General features: G+C 44.1%; 1 protein-coding gene across 2 annotated transcripts in view; it reads left to right on the plus strand.

Annotated features, from left to right (window-relative positions):
• The window catches only part of PTPN9 (protein tyrosine phosphatase, non-receptor type 9), a 113,821-nt gene that overhangs the window by 84,544 nt on the left and 10,683 nt on the right, over positions 1-18,594 (plus strand). For both annotated transcript variants that reach the window (XM_014530463.1, XM_005882752.2), the window contains one exon: positions 16,363-16,456. In XM_014530463.1, the coding sequence (XP_014385949.1) occupies positions 16,363-16,456 (94 nt within the window). The remainder of the gene's footprint in view (positions 1-16,362; positions 16,457-18,594) is intronic.

The raw sequence follows: 18,594 nt of genomic DNA on the forward strand, positions 1-18,594 counted from the left end.
CCAGGGGTCCTCAAACTACGGCCCTCGGGCCATATGCAAATACAAATATTGTATTTGTTCCCGTTTTGTTTTTTTACTTCAAAATAAGATATGTGCAGTGTGCATAGGAATTTGTTCATAGTTTTTTTTTAAACTATAGTCCAGCCCTCCAACGGTCTGAGGGACAGTGAACTGGCCCCCTGTTTAAAAAGTTTGAGGACCCCTGCTTCAGGGGATCAGGCCTAACCCAGCAGTTGGACATCCCTCTCACAATCCGGGACTGCTGGCTCCCAACTGCTCGCCTGCCTGACTGCCTGATTGCCCCTAACTGCTTCTGCCTGCCGGCCTGATCACCCCCTAACCACTTCCCTGCCGGCCTGATTGCCCCCAACTTCCCTCCCCGCCAGCCCGGTTGCCCCCAACTGCCCTCCCCGCCAGCCCGGTTGCCCCCAACTGCCCTCCCCTGCCAGCCATCTTGTGGTGGCCATCTTGTAACCACATGGGGGCTGCCATCTTTGTGCACGGGCATGAGGGTCAATATGCATATTACCTCTTTATTATATAGGATTAGAAAACACATCCCAATTCTATGGAAGGATATCCTAATCTCACTTCTTTTTATTTTGTTTTGTTAATCCTCACCAGAGGATATTTTTCTGACTGGGGCGGGTGATCAAACCTGCAACCCAAGATATGTGCCCTTTACCAGAAATCAAACCCATGACCCTCCAGTGAGCAGGCCAATGCTCTAACCACTGAGAAACACCAGCCAGGGCCTAATCTTGCCTCTTTATTGAATGAATGAGTCCCCTACTTCAGGAGCAGAACCCAGAATCTACATCAACTCCAGACCTCTGTCTTACTTCAAGTTCCAGACTCTGCCTTGGAATTCTAGCTTATGGCGTAGATATCAAGGTCCTCACTGTTGTCCAGGATGCCCATGGACCAAGACTTTCTCTTTTATTTTTTCTTCTCCTTACACATTATTTTTTAAAAAGATGTTTTTAAATTAACTTTTGTTATTAAATAATTGTAGATTCACATACAGTTGTAAGAAGTGAAACAGATCACATGTACCTTTTCCACAATTTTCCCATGGTAACATCATAGTACAAAATCATAGCAAAATATTAGAACCAGATCTTAACATTGATATAGTCTATCAGTCTTATTTCAAATCTTCCCAGGTTTTGTGTTTGTGTGTGTGTGTGTATTCTTTGTAATTTTTATTATATACATAGATTTGTGTATCCATCACCACAGGAAAAGATACAAAAGAATCCCATTACCACATACCTCTGTCCCACCCCTCTCCATCCCTAATCCCTGCAACCACTAATCTATTCTCTATTACTATAATTTTGTAATTTCAAGAATGTTACTATATAAATAGAATCATGCTGTATGTAACCTTTTTCCATTCAGTACAATTTACTAATGATTCACCTAAATTGTCATGTTTTAATAGTTAGTGCATTTTTATTGCTGAGTATTATTGTTATTATTATTAATTTACTAGAAGCCTGGTACACGAAATTTGTGCATGGGGGAGAGGGGCCCTTCAGCCCAGCCTGCATCCTCTCCAATCTGGGATCAGGCCTAAACTGGCAGTCGGACATCCCTCTCACAATCCGGAACTGCTGGCTCCCAACCACTCGCCTGCCTGCCTGCCTGCCTGATTGCCCCTAACCGCTTCTGCCTGCCAGCCTGATCACCCCCTAACCACTCCCCTGCTGGCCTGGTTGCCCCCAACTGCCCTCCCCTGCAGGCCTGGTCATCCCCAACTGTCGTCCCCTGCTGGCCTGGTCTCCCCTAACTGCCTTCCCCTGCCAGCCTGGTCACCCCCAACTGTCCTTCCCTGCTGGCCTGGTTGCCCCCAACTGTTCCCATGCCAGTCTGGTTCCCCCCAACTGTCCTCCCCTGCTGGCCTGGTCACCCCCAACTGCTGTCCCCTGCTGGCCTGATCGCCCCCAACTGCTGTCCCCTGCTGGCCTGGTTGCCCACAACTGTCCTTCCCTGCTGGCCTGGTTGCCCCCAACTGCTCCCATGCCAGTCTGGTTCCCCCCAACTGCCCTCCCCTGCAGGCCTGGTTCCCCCCAACTGTCCTCCCCTGCCAGCCTGGTCTCCCCTAACTGCCCTCCCCTGCAGGCCTGGTCGCCCCCAATTGCCCTCCCCTGCTGGCCTGGTCACCCCCAACTGCCCTTCTCTGCTGGCCTGATTGCCCACAACTGCCCTCCCCTTCTGGCCATTTTGTGGTGGCCATCTTGTGACCACATGGGGGATGGCCATCTTGTGCGAGGGCATGATTGTCAATTTGCATATTACCTCTTTATTATATAGAATTCTGTAATTTTTTAAATTGAAGAGGTAAGTGTGCTTCTATGAAATGATAAAATATATTAAATCTTATTAATTCCACTTTTTGTTCTGGAGGTAATGACCTACTTTTTAAAATTTGCTCTTAGTTTTCTATGTGCCTATCCTTATTTCTTTCTATGCTAAGTCAGATTTACTTTAAATTCTCATTTTATAAGTGGTCAAATATATAAAATAATTGGCTGGTTTTATTTTATTTTTTTTTAAATATATTTTATTGATTTTTTACAGAGAAGGGAGAGGGACAGAGAGTTAGAAACATCGATGAGAGAGAAACATCGATCAGCTGCCTCCTGCACACCCCCCAGTGGGGATGTGCCCGCAACCAAGGCACATGCCCTTGCCCGGAATCGAATCTGGGACCCTTGAGTCCCCAGGCCAATGCTCTATCCACTGAGCCAAACCGGTTCGGCATGGTTTTATTTTTTTTCTTGGAGACCGCACTTTCAAAACTTTTGGGGGGTTTTTGTTCAAGTCTAAACTGTGGTTGCTCCTCAGCTTTTATCCTGTTGTTTCCCCTCCCCACTTCCCTTGGGCTCTTCTTTCCTGAGATAACTGTCTAAGAGTGCAATTGCTAGGTCATATAGTGATTGTATGTTTTATTTATTTTTAAATTCTCACTTGATAATATGTTTTTATTGATTTTAGAGAGAGAGAGAGAGAGAGAAGAGAGAAAAACATCAACGTGAGAGAAACATCAATCTGTTGCCTTCTGCACTTGCCCCGACAAGGGATTGACCCTCAACATGGGTATGTGCCCTGACTGGGAATTGAACCCGCGCACTTTGGTATATGGGATGACACTCCAACCAACTGAGCCACATTGGCCAGGGTTGGTGATTGTATGTTTAGTTTCTTCTTCCTTTACTTAAATTCTATTTTGCTAGAGCAGTGATTTTCAACCCGTGTGCCACAATAATTTTTATACATTACCTGAGTCTTTAGTCAGAGGCACTGACTTATCTTAGATTGTCCAATTAAAAAGTGACAACAGCCGCTTGGCAGGTGTGGCTCAGCAGTTGAGCATTGGACCCATGAACCAGGAGATTCAGGGTTCGCTTCCTGGTCAGGGCACATGCCCAGGTTGCAGGCTTGAACCCCAGTGTGGTGCGTGCAGGAGACAGCCAATTGATTCTCTATTGATGTTTCTCTCTCCCTCTCCCTTTCTCTCTCTGAAATCAATAAAAATATCTATTTTTTAAAATGACAACAGCCAACACAACAATAGCCGTTCTATGTGAATGAATCAAAATTATATCTATCTTTTTTGTCAGATTAGCAAAAATTATAATATATTTTTTGGTATGCTGCAAAATTTTAGTAGTTTATGTGTGCCATGAGATGAAAAAGGCTGAAAATTGTTGTATTACAGCATAGAATTCTAGGTTGGAAATAATTTTACCTCAGAATTTTTAATGCAATGTCTTTCTAATTACTAAAAATGCTACTTATTAGGGTCACCAAAGGAGGAACACATGAGGCCAAAAGGGGTAAAGAATTATGAATTTATTAGGTCATCTAGAAAACCCGATGGGCTGAGCCCCAAAATGGCACCAGCACCCATGGATGGGGAGTCAGAGGTTTTAAAGGACTCTAGGCGGGCTTTTTCTGGGCAGAGAATTCTCTGTGCAGGTCTGGAGGGGAAAGATAATGGTCTTAGCAAGTGAAATGTGGTCTCTGCGAAAGGGAATGTCCATTGTGAAATGGCCTGGAAATAAGTTCCTGGGGGAGGGGTATCGATCAATTATTCAATCAAACCTAACAATCCAGCCTTTTTGTTTTATAGAATAGGGACAAAGGTCATATCTTCTGTAATTACTTACTGCTGAGGTGGAGCATCGAGATCACAGGGGGTTGGACTTTGATTGCAGTCAGCTGGAACACTGTATAGATTCCTCATGGTTGGAATGAGGGGTTGCAGCAGCGTGGTTTCCCCAAGAGGCTGGTTGATGAAGGCTCGAAAACAGTCCTGAAGGAAAGATGAAAAATGGCACAGAATATATGGGCCAAAATCGAGGATGAAGTATAGGAATGTTAATGGTCCTATGAAGGGGAGTAGCCAGGTATACCAATTTATATTCTTTAGCCAGTAGTCCCATGAATTTGATTGACGTTCCCTGATCTTTGTGGCCCTCTCTGTTAGTTTTTGGGTGGCATCCCTGACTAGGCCAGATCGATTGACATACTACTAAAAGCAACTCTTGCCGAAACCGGTTTGGCTCAGTGGATAGAGCGTCGGCCTGAGGACTGAAGGGTCCCGGGTTCGATTCCGGTCGGGGGCATGTGCCTGGGTTGCGGGCACATCCCCAGTGGGAGATGTGCGGGAGGCAGCTGATCAATGTTTCTAGCTCTCTATCTCTCTCCCTTCCTCTCTGTAAAAAACCTTCTGAGCACCCTCACGTCTGTGCACTGGACCCACCACGTTGGTTCACTGCTAAGTTTTGAACAGGCCTGCCTGCTACTAGGCTCCTCTATCACTTCTCCCTGCCCCTCTATTCCACCTCACCTTGTCCCCTCTATTCTGCTTCCTCCCACAAATCTCATTTGTTTCTAATGCTTTGAGTTCCTTTAAGGAGAGAGAAATGCTTGTTCTTCTGAAATCAGAGATAAGAGCAGTGGTTCTCCGCCTTCTGGCCCTTTAAATACAGTTCCTCATGTTGTGACCCAACCATAAAATTATTTTCGTTGCTACTTCATAACTGTAATGTTGCTACTGTTATGAATCGTAATGTAAATATCTGATATGCAGGGTGGTCTTAGGCGACCCCTGTGAAAGGGTCATTCGACCGCCAAAGGGGTCACGACCCACAGGTTGAGAACCACTGCTCTAGAAAGAGTCATAGACTCCCTTTTTCTGCTGTTATGAAGTCTAGTCCTCTTCTGTTCTAAAGGGTGACAGCAGCTAGCGAGTCTGTCTGATCCTGAATCTGAACTAAATTTTTGGCAATAGCATCTAGGCTTTCTTGTAGGTCCTGAGACAGAATTTCAAGATAGGGTAGAGCAGTGGTTAGGTCCCCTATGCCAGTTCCAACCCCTGCTGTGATACCGAGGATTATTAGGAGAGGGATTATCTAGATTCCCCTTTTGTGTTGTATATAGTGCGTTACGGGGACAGGTCAAAACTGATTTTGGGGGGCTACATCTACACTGAGTGAGAAATAGACGAGAGTACAGGTTCCTGTCCAGTTGGTGGGGAGGCAGATGTATGTGTTCTCCCCACAGAGGAAGAAGAATCCCTGATCATGGAGACAAGTTGAAAGGTGTAAGGAGAAGAGGTGGACTAAAGGGTATAAGGTTCCTTTTCCCAGTTCTGCACTCCAAATCGAGAGGGTAGTTTTCAAGGCGTTACCGATAAGGGGTGACAGATGAGTGGCTGAGATTCTATTGCAGTGAAAGTGGGCGTGAATGCTAGAATGGGCTGTTATCCAAGGGAAAAGAGAAAGGGAAGAAAAGGAGCAGTTGAAGCCTCCGGCCTGGGTGGTTGGATAAGAAATAAAATGGACTGGCTGTAGGAAATAACCATTGGCTTCGGGGAGACCTGGTAGTCAACTCGTTGGGACCAATGGCTGTTTGGTAGTTCTAGGTTGACTGTGGTGTTGCAAGCTGATGATGGGAGATGGCCTATTGATATATTGCCCTGTGACCTTGTAAAGCATACAGGGGTGTGTAGAGTGATAGGACCTGTGACCTGGAAGGAGGAAGGAGCTACCTTAGTAAGAGATAGAATACAGGTATAGAAGAGAAGGAAGGCTTGATTTGCCTGGGCTATAGGATAATTACCTAGAAGGTTGTCTGCCTTTTTTTTTTTTAATATATTTTTATTGATTTCAGAGAGGAAGGGAGAGGGATAGAGAGATAGAAAGATCAATGATGAGAGAGAATCATTGATCAGCTGCCTCCTGCACGCCCCCTACTGAGAATCGAGCCCAAAACCAAGGCATGTGCCCTTGACCAGAATCAAACCCAGGACCCTTCAGTTTGCAGGCCAGCGTTCTATCCACTGAGCCAAACCAGCTAGGGCAGTGTCTGCCTTTTTGAGAAATATAGTTCCCTTTTCCTTTTTATAAGTGAGAGTGATTTTTGCCTGATTCCATCTATTAATTGGTATAGGGATGGTGGTATATGCTGAAGAGGAGAGAGAAAGGCAGAGCCAGCAATTCCTGGCTAAGGTTGGATTGGTCTGGTTTAGGAGGGAATGGGTAAGTTTGAGTGTTCATTTGAGATGAGTGGAGGTGAGAAATTTCCTTACGGGAGTAGGAGAGGAGGGCTGGGATAGGATGAGAAGGAGAGCTAATCCCCACTTCCAGGGTTGGGATCATCCCCAGGCAAGGAAAGGGTATGTTCAGGATCTAGAAAGAAGGAAATCTTGCTCCATGGGTAATAAAAAGTCCCCTTGGAGAAGGGAGCCCCATAGAAAGGTGAGAGTCCTGATGCAAAGGGAGAGGGGGCAGTAGCTAGGACCTGGAGGGTTTGTATTAGGAGAGAAAGTGGGCTTGCAGGGAGGTCAGGGTTATTGGGGTCAGTGCACAGGGGGCACATGCAGGGTTGCTCACTGTTTCATCCTCTTATTCTGGGATGCGGGTAAGGTGGAGTCTGGTGGGCCTGATCTGGTGGCTGTGATACTTAGGGGACTCCAGCTCATTTGATGGTGGTGTTCCAGGAACGGGTTTTAATCTGGAAAGGTGGAACCATGGGGTGTGCCCCGATAGTGTAGCTGCAGTTGGGGTAGTTAGGAGTTCCTGACAAGGGCCTTGCCATCAGGGCTGTAAATTATTTGATGGATGGATTTCCTTTAGGAGGACCCAGTCCCCTGGCTGTAGAGGAGTAGGGGGATGTCTCCCGTAAAAGGTCGAGTGAGGACCTGATCAGCATGTTCTCTCAGTAACTGTCAGACGAGATTTAAAATGGGGATATAGTCTCCTAGAGGGGTCTCTGTGGAAGGGAAGTTTCCTAATAAGAAGGGTCTTCCATGCATGAGTTCAAAGGGACTAAGAAAGGAGGGTGCACGGGGGGTTGCCCTGATGCACATAAGGGCTAGAGATAGGAGAGTACTCCAAGGTTCTTTAGTTTTGAGAGTTAATTTAGTTAGGTGAGACTTAATTAAGGAATTCACCTTTTCTACCTTGCCTGAGATTGGGGCCAGTAGGGGTGTTAGTTCCACTGGATGTTCAGAGTGGAGGAGACCTGTTGAGTTATTTGAGATATGAAAGCAGGTCCATTATCTGATTGTAATGAGGTGGGTCAGATATAGTGGGGAATGGCTTCTACCCAGCCTGAGAAGGCATCTACGAGGGTTAAGAGATATTTGATTGAAGTCAATTTGTCAATCTTGTCCAGGGATTTGGCCCCTAGCCTGATGAGTGGGGAAAAGAAGGAGGTTTAATCTAACCTGTCCTTGGGGAGATACGGAGCAACACGTAGAACAGGTTTTGGTGATATCTTGCAGTAGGGAGGCTAGGCTAGGACGTGGCCCGTAAGATATCATGGGCCTGTCCCTGGGGAAGGATATATTTTCCCTGAAATTTTAACCATGGATCTTCCTGAGTGGCCCCAAGAGCTAATAGGGACTGAAGTTCCTCTGGAGTGTGTTTGGGTGTTAGATGGGGTATAGCTAAGAGTTGGGGAGATGGAGGCTGCCTCTGAGCTGCTGCCTTGGCTTCCTGGTCTGCTTTGTTATCTCCCTGAATTATGGGATCATTCCTGACTCAGTGTCCTTTGCAGTGTATGACTCTTAAGAAGGCTAGAAAAGGGGAGAGAGGTTCCTAAATTCCAAGCAGGAAGACCTGTTGAGGCTTTCAATGATAGTGTCAAGGACTGTGAATGAGCGGTGGAAATAAAGAAAGTCTAAGCTCAGATATAAGGACATAAACAACAGGAGAGAGCCTGGGTGGGGCTGCTTTAGCTTACTAGGAGGGAAGGGGTCCCTTCGGACGTCGGGGGTAATCAGATTCTGACTCACTGGACAAACTTTTTGCAAGTAACAAATAACCAGCTTAGCCAAAAAGTAAACAAATAGCATTTCTTAGGTTGACATTTCACAAATAACCAGATTAGCCAAAAAGTAAACAAATAGCATTTCTTAGGTTGACATTTGTCAACACATTTTAAACACACTCTTACTTTCAGGAAAATATACATTCAACAAAGTACAAGAGATCATCTGTAATAAAAGCTAAGAGCAGGCGAATTTAAAACTTGTCTAGCAATCAGTTTCAGTATTTTGTTATTTAAAAAATATTTAGATGTTTATTATTTAACCCAGCAATGCTCCAAAGGCTTTAAGTTAACAAAGAGTTTGGAAAATTACATTTAGGCCTATGAGGCTGGAGAAAAGGTAGGGGGAGTGGGGAGCAAGCCCTGCAGCCTGTTCTAGGACTGCAGTTTCCAGGCCTCCAGCTGCTTGGATTTAAAACTGCCACATTTTTCCTTAGAAATAATATGCTAAGGTTTGGGTGATAATGAGTTCAGCTTCTGATAATAGCAGGACTGTTAAGTTAGTGTTTGCAATTTTGCAGTAAAGAAAGTTGTTCTTTGGGAAGGGGGTGGGGTTGTGAGAAGGCACTGAGGTGAGAGCAGTTTTCAGAGCATTAAAGAGGGTGAGAATGCTGGCCTTGGGATCTAAAGGCTCAGTGAGGAGTCCCTTTGCTCATCATAGAGGAGTTTTGCGAGAAGACTAAAGTTGGGAACCCAAAGGTGAGAGTATCCAGGGAACCCAAGAAAGGAGAGTATTTCTTTTCTAGAGGAGGGAACAGTCATGGAGGAGATAAGACATTTAAGGTTCAAGGTAATGGCTTGGCTCTGTGGAGTGAGAGTGAAACTGAGGTAGGTGACTGTGGTTCAAGACAACTGGGCTTTATGAGGGGATGCATAGTAGCCCCAGTCGGGCATGGAGGTAGAACGAGAAAAGAGTGAATAAAGGGGGAATTTAGTAAGATGCAGTGTAGAGGTAAGGTGGCTAATGGCTGTGAGATTAATCCATCACCCCCATACTAGAGATTGAGGAGGGGACAAGGGTTCCAGCAACTTTGGGGAGGACAGAATAAGTGGCCCCAGAGTCAATTAAAAAGGAGATCGACTTACCTGCCACCACAATCATTACCTGAGGCTCTGTCCTGGTGATGTAAGTCTGTGGGGCCTTGTCAGGGCCTGGGCAGCTTCAGTCTTCAGTGGCCAGTCTCAGGAGGTCTGGGAGCCCCAAACCAGATCCAGAGGGCAGCATTGCTGGACTGGCTGAGGTCCAACCTGGAGGGGCCAGACTACAGTCTGATTTCCAGTGGTCTCTTCTGCACCTTGGGCAGGGCCCAGGCGGGGGTCTCGGGTTTGAGCAGGACCTGGCCCAGTGTCTCCTTGTTGCACTTGAAGCATGGGCCTGGAGGAGGCTTAGCCCCTGACTTACCCTTGGTTGGAGGGCTGGCACTTGGTTTGGGGTTCGTGAGAGCGGTGGCTAGGAGCTGGAAGGCCTCCTTCTGGGCCTCAGCCTTGGCCTGATCTCACTTTTATTTTTGGATTTGGGTCTCCTCGTCTCTATTATTAAACACCTTAAAGGCCATGTTAACGAGGTCTTTTTGAGGTGGTTGTGGACCTGTATCTATTTTTCGAAATTTATGGTGTATGTTGGGAGCTGGTTGTGATATAAAAGGTTGTTCAGAGGAAGGTTCCCTCTAGGGAGGTGGGGTCTAAGATGGTAAGTTTCTGTAAGGCCTCCGTGAGCCAGGAGAGGAGGAGAGCTGGGTTTTCATCAGGGCCCCGAGTGATTTCATTAAGCTTGTCATAGTTGACTGTCTTATGGGCAGCCTTTCTGAGTCCAGCAATGAGACAGGTGATTATATGGCTACAGATCCGGTGCCCTGGAGAAATAACCTGATAGTCCCATCTCTGCTCAGTTTGGGGGACTGTGTCAGCACCAACCGGGTTTGCCGCTGTGTCCTGTCTATGGAGGGCATGGACATGGTCCTGAGCTGCTAGCCAGGTGAGCTCCTTCTCCTCTGGGGTGAGAGAGGAGGACAGGAGGACATAGATGTCGTGCCTGGTCAGGTCATAGGACTGGGTCAGGTACTCAAATTCCTTAGTAAAGGTGGTTGGGTCAGTGGAAAAAGAACCTAGTCTTTTTTCAATCAGGGAAAAGTCGGACATAGAGAATGGGACATGGACTGGGACTATTCCCTCAGTTCCTGCTCCCTCCCTCAGGGGTGGAATGGGCTCGGGAATAGAAGAGGCTGTTGAGGAAGGTGGTCTTTGGGTGGCCTGAGAGCGAGTGTTAGGTGGGATAAGGCTGTTTTGGAGCTCACAATCTCAGGATTTGGGCTCTCAGGGGCTGGGGGAGAAGATGGTTGCTGGTTAGGAGGGCCTGGGTTTTGGGATCTACTGCAGGTGAGGGAGGGGGCGTGTAAGGGGATGGAGGTCAGTGGTCTGCTGGGTCAAAAGTAGATTCAGAAAAAAAAAAGTAGATTCAGAATCAGAAGTGTTAGGGGTATGATGTTTTGAGTGAAGGAGAAGAATCTGATGGGTAGAGCAGGACTGACAGAGAGAGGGTCAAGACTGAAGGGTGAGAAAGGCCTGCAAGTAAGGAATCTCTGACCATATTCCATTGCAGTTGACAGCAATTATCTAAATCACGCAATGTGTTAAAATTGAAAGTGCTGTTTTCAGGCCATTGAGACTTATTATCTGTTTATGTTGTGGCCAGTGTTACAAAAGAAAATACAGTGCTTGGGCATGATCTCCCCCATGAGTGTAGCGTGGCCCACAAGATAGGAAGGGTGATTAACAGACCACAAATCCAAAGGTGACTGTTTAGGGCAGGCATCCCCAGTGCTAAACAAATCACCACAAGAAACGAGGGGGTGACCCTCCAGACTGGGGCTCCCCAATCCAGAAGGACTCAAAGCCAAACAGCTGAGGAATCTTCTGGCCTAGTGCTAGGACTTTCGAGATGAGAGACTTTTAAGAAGTCAATGAGAGAGAATGGGCAGAGGACTCAAGATGAGGGAAATTGTGGAACGTCACTCACCTAGAGTAGATTGGCCGGTGTGAGATGGTCAGTAATGGAGAAGGAGAGATTCCTGATCCAGCATCCTCCTTGGCTGGTTCAGGAAGATCCATAAGGGAGGGAGGCCTAATCAAGGCTGGCAATGGAGTCAACCAAGTAGAATTCGGAGGTAAGCCCAGGTTGAGCTGCTGCAAACTGCTCTCCAAATAGCAAACTTGGGGTGACTAAAGCCAGAGCGATGGCTCCCCATCCCTGTGGAACCCCCTTGTGTTTCAGTACCAAATGTTGGGGTCGCTGAAGGAGGAACACACGAGGCCAAAGTGGTAAGGGATTATAAATTTACTAGAGGCCCGGTGCATGGATTTGTGCACTGGTGGGGTCCCTCGGCCTGGCCGGTGCTCTCTGACATCCCCTTAGGGGTCCCGGATTGCAAGAGGGCACAGGCCAGGCCGAGGGACCCCACCAGTGCACAATCAGGGCCGGGGAGGGACTGCTGGAGGGCACCAGCATGTCCGACCCATCTCACCCAGTCCCGATTGGCCGGACCCCAGCAGCAAACTAACCTACTGGTCAGAGCGTCTGCCCCCTGGTGGTCAGTGCGCATCATAGCAACTGGTTGAACGAACAGTTGGACACTTGGCATATTAGGCTTTTTAAAATTTTATTTTATTGATTTTTTTACAGAGAGGAAGGGAGAGGGATAGAGAGTTAGAAGCATCGATGAGAGAGAAACATCGATCAGCTGTCTCCTGCACACTCCCTATCGGGGGTGTGCCCACAAGTCCATGCCCTTGACTGGAATTGAACCTGGGACCCTTCAGTCCGCAGGCCGACACTCTATCCACTGAGCCAAACCGGTTAGGGCCATATTAGGCTTTTATTATATAGGATTTGGTCATCTGAATACCAGATGGTCTGAGCCCCCAAATGGCACCAGCACCCAGGGACTGGGAGTCAGAGATTTTTAAAGGACTATAGGCGGGCTTTTTCTGGGCTGAGAATTCTCTAGGTGAGTCCTGAGGGGAAAGATAATGAATGGTCTTAGCAAGTGGAATGTCCTTTGTGAAATGGCCTGAAAGTAAATTCCCGAGGGAGGGGTATCAATTCAATTATTCGATCAAACCTAAAACTACTAAATTGTTTGATGTTATTCTTATTCCTTCTCGAGTCTTTCTAAATATTTTTTTTTCCTTTGGACATTTTTAGATCTGTATCTTTCTGTTTAAAAATGTCACAATGATGTGCCTTGGTGTGGATCCTTTTTTTCATTCATTTTGTTAGGTGTGTAATAGGTTCTTTTACTTTGAAAGCTTGTGTTCTTTAATTCTGGGACTTTTTAAAACTTTCTTTCCCATTCTTTCTTTCCTTGTATTATGTCAATTCTTTCTCATTGGGATATTCCTGTTAGTCTTGTTACATTTCCTAAAGCAGAGATTGACAAATTTTTTCTTAAAGGGCAAGATGGTAAGTATTTTAGGCTCATGGGCCTTTGCAGTCTGTTGTAAGTATTCAACTCTGCCATTGTAGTGTGAACGTAGCCACAGACAGTACTAAACTGATGGGCTTAGTACAATTAAACTTATAAACACAGGTAGCCAGGTCAAAGTTTGCCAAGTTCTGTCTAGAATGATTCTCTTATTTTCTTAAATTTTTCATATTTTGCATCACTTTGACTTTTTGTTCCCTATTCTGGGAAATTTCCTCTACTTTCTCTTTTGTCTTTCTTTTAAAATTATTATCTGGGATATATATTTTTTTTAATTTCTAAGAGCTTTTCTTCTTTGTTCCTTTTTCATTGCATCCTATTCTTATTTCATGTATGCAGTACCTTTTTTCTTTGAGGTTATTAATTATACCCTTTTAGAGCTCATTTTCTCATTAACTCTGTTTTGTGCTCTCCCCCACTCCCCAAGTATTTGAATTGGTCTCTTTTGTGCTATGGGCTTTCCTTAAGTCAGAGATTTTTAAAGGACTATAGGCGGGCTTTTTCTGGGCTGAGAATTCTCTAGGTGAGTCCTGAGGGGAAAGATAATGAATGGTCTTAGCAAGTGGAATGTCCTTTGTGAAATGGCCTGAAAGTAAATTCCCGAGGGAGGGGTATCAATTCAATTATTCGATCAAACCTAAAACTACTAAATTGTTTGATGTTATTCTTATTCCTTCTCGAGTCTTTCTAAATATTTTTTTTTCCTTTGGACATTTTTAGATCTGTATCTTTCTGTTTAAAAATGTCACAATGATGTGCCTTGGTGTGGATCCTTTTTTTCATTCATTTTGTTAGGTGTGTAATAGGTTCTTTTACTTTGAAAGCTTGTGTTCTTTAATTCTGGGACTTTTTAAAACTTTCTTTCCCATTCTTTCTTTCCTTGTATTATGTCAATTCTTTCTCATTGGGATATTCCTGTTAGTCTTGTTACATTTCCTAAAGCAGAGATTGACAAATTTTTTCTTAAAGGGCAAGATGGTAAGTATTTTAGGCTCATGGGCCTTTGCAGTCTGTTGTAAGTATTCAACTCTGCCATTGTAGTGTGAACGTAGCCACAGACAGTACTAAACTGATGGGCTTAGTACAATTAAACTTATAAACACAGGTAGCCAGGTCAAAGTTTGCCAAGTTCTGTCTAGAATGATTCTCTTATTTTCTTAAATTTTTCATATTTTGCATCACTTTGACTTTTTGTTCCCTATTCTGGGAAATTTCCTCTACTTTCTCTTTTGTCTTTCTTTTAAAATTATTATCTGGGATATATATTTTTTTTAATTTCTAAGAGCTTTTCTTCTTTGTTCCTTTTTCATTGCATCCTATTCTTATTTCATGTATGCAGTACCTTTTTTCTTTGAGGTTATTAATTATACCCTTTTAGAGCTCATTTTCTCATTAACTCTGTTTTGTGCTCTCCCCCACTCCCCAAGTATTTGAATTGGTCTCTTTTGTGCTATGGGCTTTCCTTAATTATCTGGAGATCCTTGGCTGTTAGTTCACACTTAGGAGTGGGGTCCTTAAAAGCTGCTTGGCCCTAGCTAATTAGGCTTAGTGATAGAGCACTGGCCTTGGGACTGAGGGGTCCCGGGTTCGATTCCAGTCTAGGGCACATGCCCAGGTTGCAGGCTCGATCCCCAGTCGGGGGTGTGCAGGAGCTGTGTTGCGGGCAGCCAATCAGTGGTTCTCTCTCATCTTTGATGTTTCAACTTCTCTCTCCCTCTCCCTTCCTCTCTGGAAAAAATGAAGAAGAAGAAGAAGAAGAATGGAATCTTCTTTTAAAAAAAAAAAAAGGCTGCTTGGAAGCACTGTTAGCATGAGTGAGCTTCAAATTAAACTAATCAGCTAGCTTGTTGTTTGATTTACTCCAAATGACATAATTCTTTTATGTAGGGCTATTCACTTTTTCCAGAGAGGAATTCTCCACTCTCTTGCCTGGTAGGGTCCAAGTCTGGATATGAGTGTAAGACAGGATAGGACAGGGGAGTGGGGCACGCTGTTCTCACTGTCCGTCATTCAGATTTTATTTATTCCTGTTTTCAGTCCTGTGCCTCACCTTGCCTTCCAGGGTGTGGGATCTATAACGGTGAGTCATTATGTATCTCTATAAATACCTCTACGGTCCTAGCTCGCTCTTTCTTTCTTTCTTTCTTTCTTTCTTTCTTTCTTTCTTTCTTTCTTTCTTTCTTCCTCTCCTTTCTTATTAATTTCAGAGAGGAAAGGGGAGGGATAGGTAGAAACATCAATGATGAGAGAGAATCACTGATCGGCTGCCTCCTGCATGCCCCCTACTGGGGATGGAGCCGGAAGCTCCGCATGTGCCCTGACTGGGAATCGAACCATGACCTCCTGGTTCATAGATTGATGCTCAACCACTAAGCCATGCTGGTCTGGAGGTCCTAGCTTTCTATAATTGGCCAAGTCAGCAAAAAATCTTTCCAATTTTCTCACTGCCAAAATGGGTTTAATCCTCTTTGTCTACTTATGTCTCTGCTGTCACTTCTGGGTTTGTACTGATTAGTTCCTATTATTAAAATTTATTTATTTATTTATTATTTTTACTAGAGGCCCGGTGCATGAATTTGTGCACCAGAGGGCTCCCTCGGCCTGGCTTCCGGGTTTGGCCGAAACTGGCTCTCTGACATCCCCCAAGGGGTCCCGGATTTTGAGAGGGCACAGGCCAGGCCGGGGGACCCCACTGGTGCACGATCCGGGCCAGGGAGGGATGCAGGAGGTTGACCAGCCAGGAAGGGACTGCAGGAGGGCTCCAAGGTGTGTCTGGCCTGTCTCGCTCAATCCCGATCAGCCAGACCCCAGCAGCAAGCTAACCTACTGGTCAGAGTGTCTGCCTCCTGGTAGTCAGTGCAAGTCATAGTGAGTGGTTGAGCGGCCTTAGCATATCATTAGCATATTACACTTTGGTTGAACGGACGATTGAACGACTGGACACTTAGCATATTAGGCTTTTATTATATAGAATTTTAGAGAGAGAGAGAGGAAGGGAGAGGGATAGAGAGATAGAAACATGGCTGAGGGAGGAACACCCCCCAGTGAGGACTGAGCCCACAACCCTGGCTTGTGCCCCAAACAGGAATTGAACTATGACCTCTTGGTTCCTAGGGTCAATGCTCAAACCCTGAGCCACAACTGAAGGGGCTCCTTTTTTATTTTAATGAGGCTGCTGGAGGGACTGGCGTCAAACATGTTATCAGCCTACCTTGTTAAACTGGAAGTTAAGAGATTTATTTTGAAAATCTTTTTGGAAATAAGTAGTAGAAAATTTTATTTTCAGCTAGATTTTTTTGGTGTTGTACCTCTATTTCTCTTTTTTTAATGGAAATATTTCTATAGTACTTACTTATTATTAAAATATTAAATGATATGGAATTATATAGACTAGATCATGAAAAGCTCAATATACCTGCCCTCGACAGTAACTGATACCCACCTTAGCACTGCCAGGCTTTGTACGTACACATACATACTACCCCCACTTTTTTTCTTTCTTTATTTTGCTTGTTTATTTCATTTTCTTCAGGTCTCCAGGAAACCTAGAGAAGAACCGCTATGGGGATGTACCCTGCCTGGACCAAACAAGGGTAAAACTGATAAAACGAAGTGGCCACACTCAGGTAGACAGATAAATTCCATCTTTTCAGGAGTACTGAGGGAAATTTAAGTCTCTTACAAAGTGAAGCTTACTAATACTATAGTTGAAAGAACATGGATTCTAAGTCAGAAAGATACTGTTTGAGTTTTAATATTGCTACATACTAGTCTATTGTTACCATAGGCAAGTCCCTATATGTCCATCTTATAGTAGTAAGTGGAGATTAAATGACATACTTTATGTAAATGCTGATAGTACAAGGTCTGGTATATTGTAGGTGCCTGATAAATGTTCAATTATTGTCCTGGCTGGTTGTGGCTAAGGTGGTTGAGCATCATCCCATGCACTAGGAGGTCACTGGTTCGATTCCGGGTCAGGGCACATGCCTGGGTTCTTGGCTCAATCCCCAGTGTGGGGTGTGCAAGAGGCAGCTGATTGATGTTTCTCTCTCATCAATGTTTCTATCTCTCTCTCTCCCTCTCCCTTCCTCTCTCTGAAATCAATAGATATATATTTTTTAATCACATATAATGCATTAGTAGAGATGTTTAGTGAAAATGTTCAAACATTTAACATCAGTGTTTTGTCCTCATTTGGATCTACTTTTTGAGTTAATATAACAGTTTTCTAGAGCACATCATTTTTATTTCCTTTTAAGTACAAGGTGATGTCACTGGAAAGCTTATTCTAAACCAGAAAAATCTATTAGCATAACATTAGCAGTTGTTTTTTTCATTCATCCTTACCTCATGCATTGTCTATAGCATAATCATTCACTTACTCCTTTTTTAAAAAAATATTTTTATTGATTTCAGAGAGGAAAGGAGAGGGAGCGAAACATAGGAACATCAATGATGACAGGGAATCATTGATCGACTTCCTCCTGCGTGCCCCCTACTGGGGATTGAGCCTGCAATCCGGGCATGTGCCCTGACCAGGAACCCAAGTATGACCTCTTGGTTCATAAGTCGACGCTCAACCACTGAGCCACACTGGCTGGGCCACTTACTCCTTTTTAAAGTCCTCCTTAATATAATTTGTTTACAGCAACATCCAGCACTTACAATTTTGAGGTCAATGACTAAAAAAGTATTACATTTTTTTCTTTTCCCTTCTTTTATACCAGTTTTGTCTGGTGGCTTCTATACACATTTAAAAAAAACAAAAAACACAGCATTGGTTGAGGTTTCAAGTAAAGGAATTTAAATAGTACCCTTAACTTTAACATGACACACATTATAGGGAATTGTTATATCCCTTCTTTTTCTAGGGGATAAGTTTTTGGAAAATCATTGCCTTGTATGTAGTGCATGGATCTTGTAACCTTAATGTTTTAAGCACATAAACTGAATTCCAGTCTAGGACCCTTACAGAAGGTTTTCTTGCAGGAGCATTAGTTAAGAACCTGGCTGACTGAGGGCAAATTCATCAGTATTGTTGAGATTATCACAGTATATGCTATGAACAAGCAGAATATAAGGGCTAAGTTGTGGCTCTGGAGTCAGATATCTATATTTATGTCTTGTTGAGTGCTCTGTCTCCAATATTTAGAACAGTGCCTGGTACATACCAGACGTTCAGTAAATTATTTGTGAAGGAATGAGTGAATCTCAGTGTATCAGAAGACTATTCTAGTTATCCTGTAATTAATTTGAAGATCATCACTTGAGTTATAATCCCTCTCATTACTATAAACAATGACAGAGGCTTTATTTCCACAGTAAATGGAGGAGTCAGGTGAATTGTTCACCAGATTTGCTCCTGAAATTGTAAAGCTATTAGTCATAGTTTCTATTGAATATTCAGGTAATAATGGAGCCTGGGTATGAGTCCCATGCTGCTGATGGGATAGCTTTGAGGTATATGAGGTATATGAGGTATAGCTTTCTTCCTTTTTCAGTCACACTTTGCCTTTTATGTGTGGCAGCATTGACGGGATGACCTGCTCAGGTGCTTGGCTTGCCTCCTTTTTGGTTCTGAGCTATAGTCCTGCAAGTGTTACTGAATTCCTTTCTTTCTTTTTTTTCTTTTTAATAACAGCTTTCTTGATATATAATTGACATACCATACAATTTATCCATTTAAAGTGTATAATTCAATAGTTTATTTTTTTATTTTTATTTTTTAGTTTTTATTTATATTTTAATATTTTATTTTTCA

Source organism: Myotis brandtii, unplaced genomic scaffold, assembly GCF_000412655.1.
Source record: "Myotis brandtii unplaced genomic scaffold, ASM41265v1 scaffold74, whole genome shotgun sequence".
NCBI classification, from domain to species: Eukaryota; Metazoa; Chordata; class Mammalia; order Chiroptera; family Vespertilionidae; genus Myotis; species Myotis brandtii.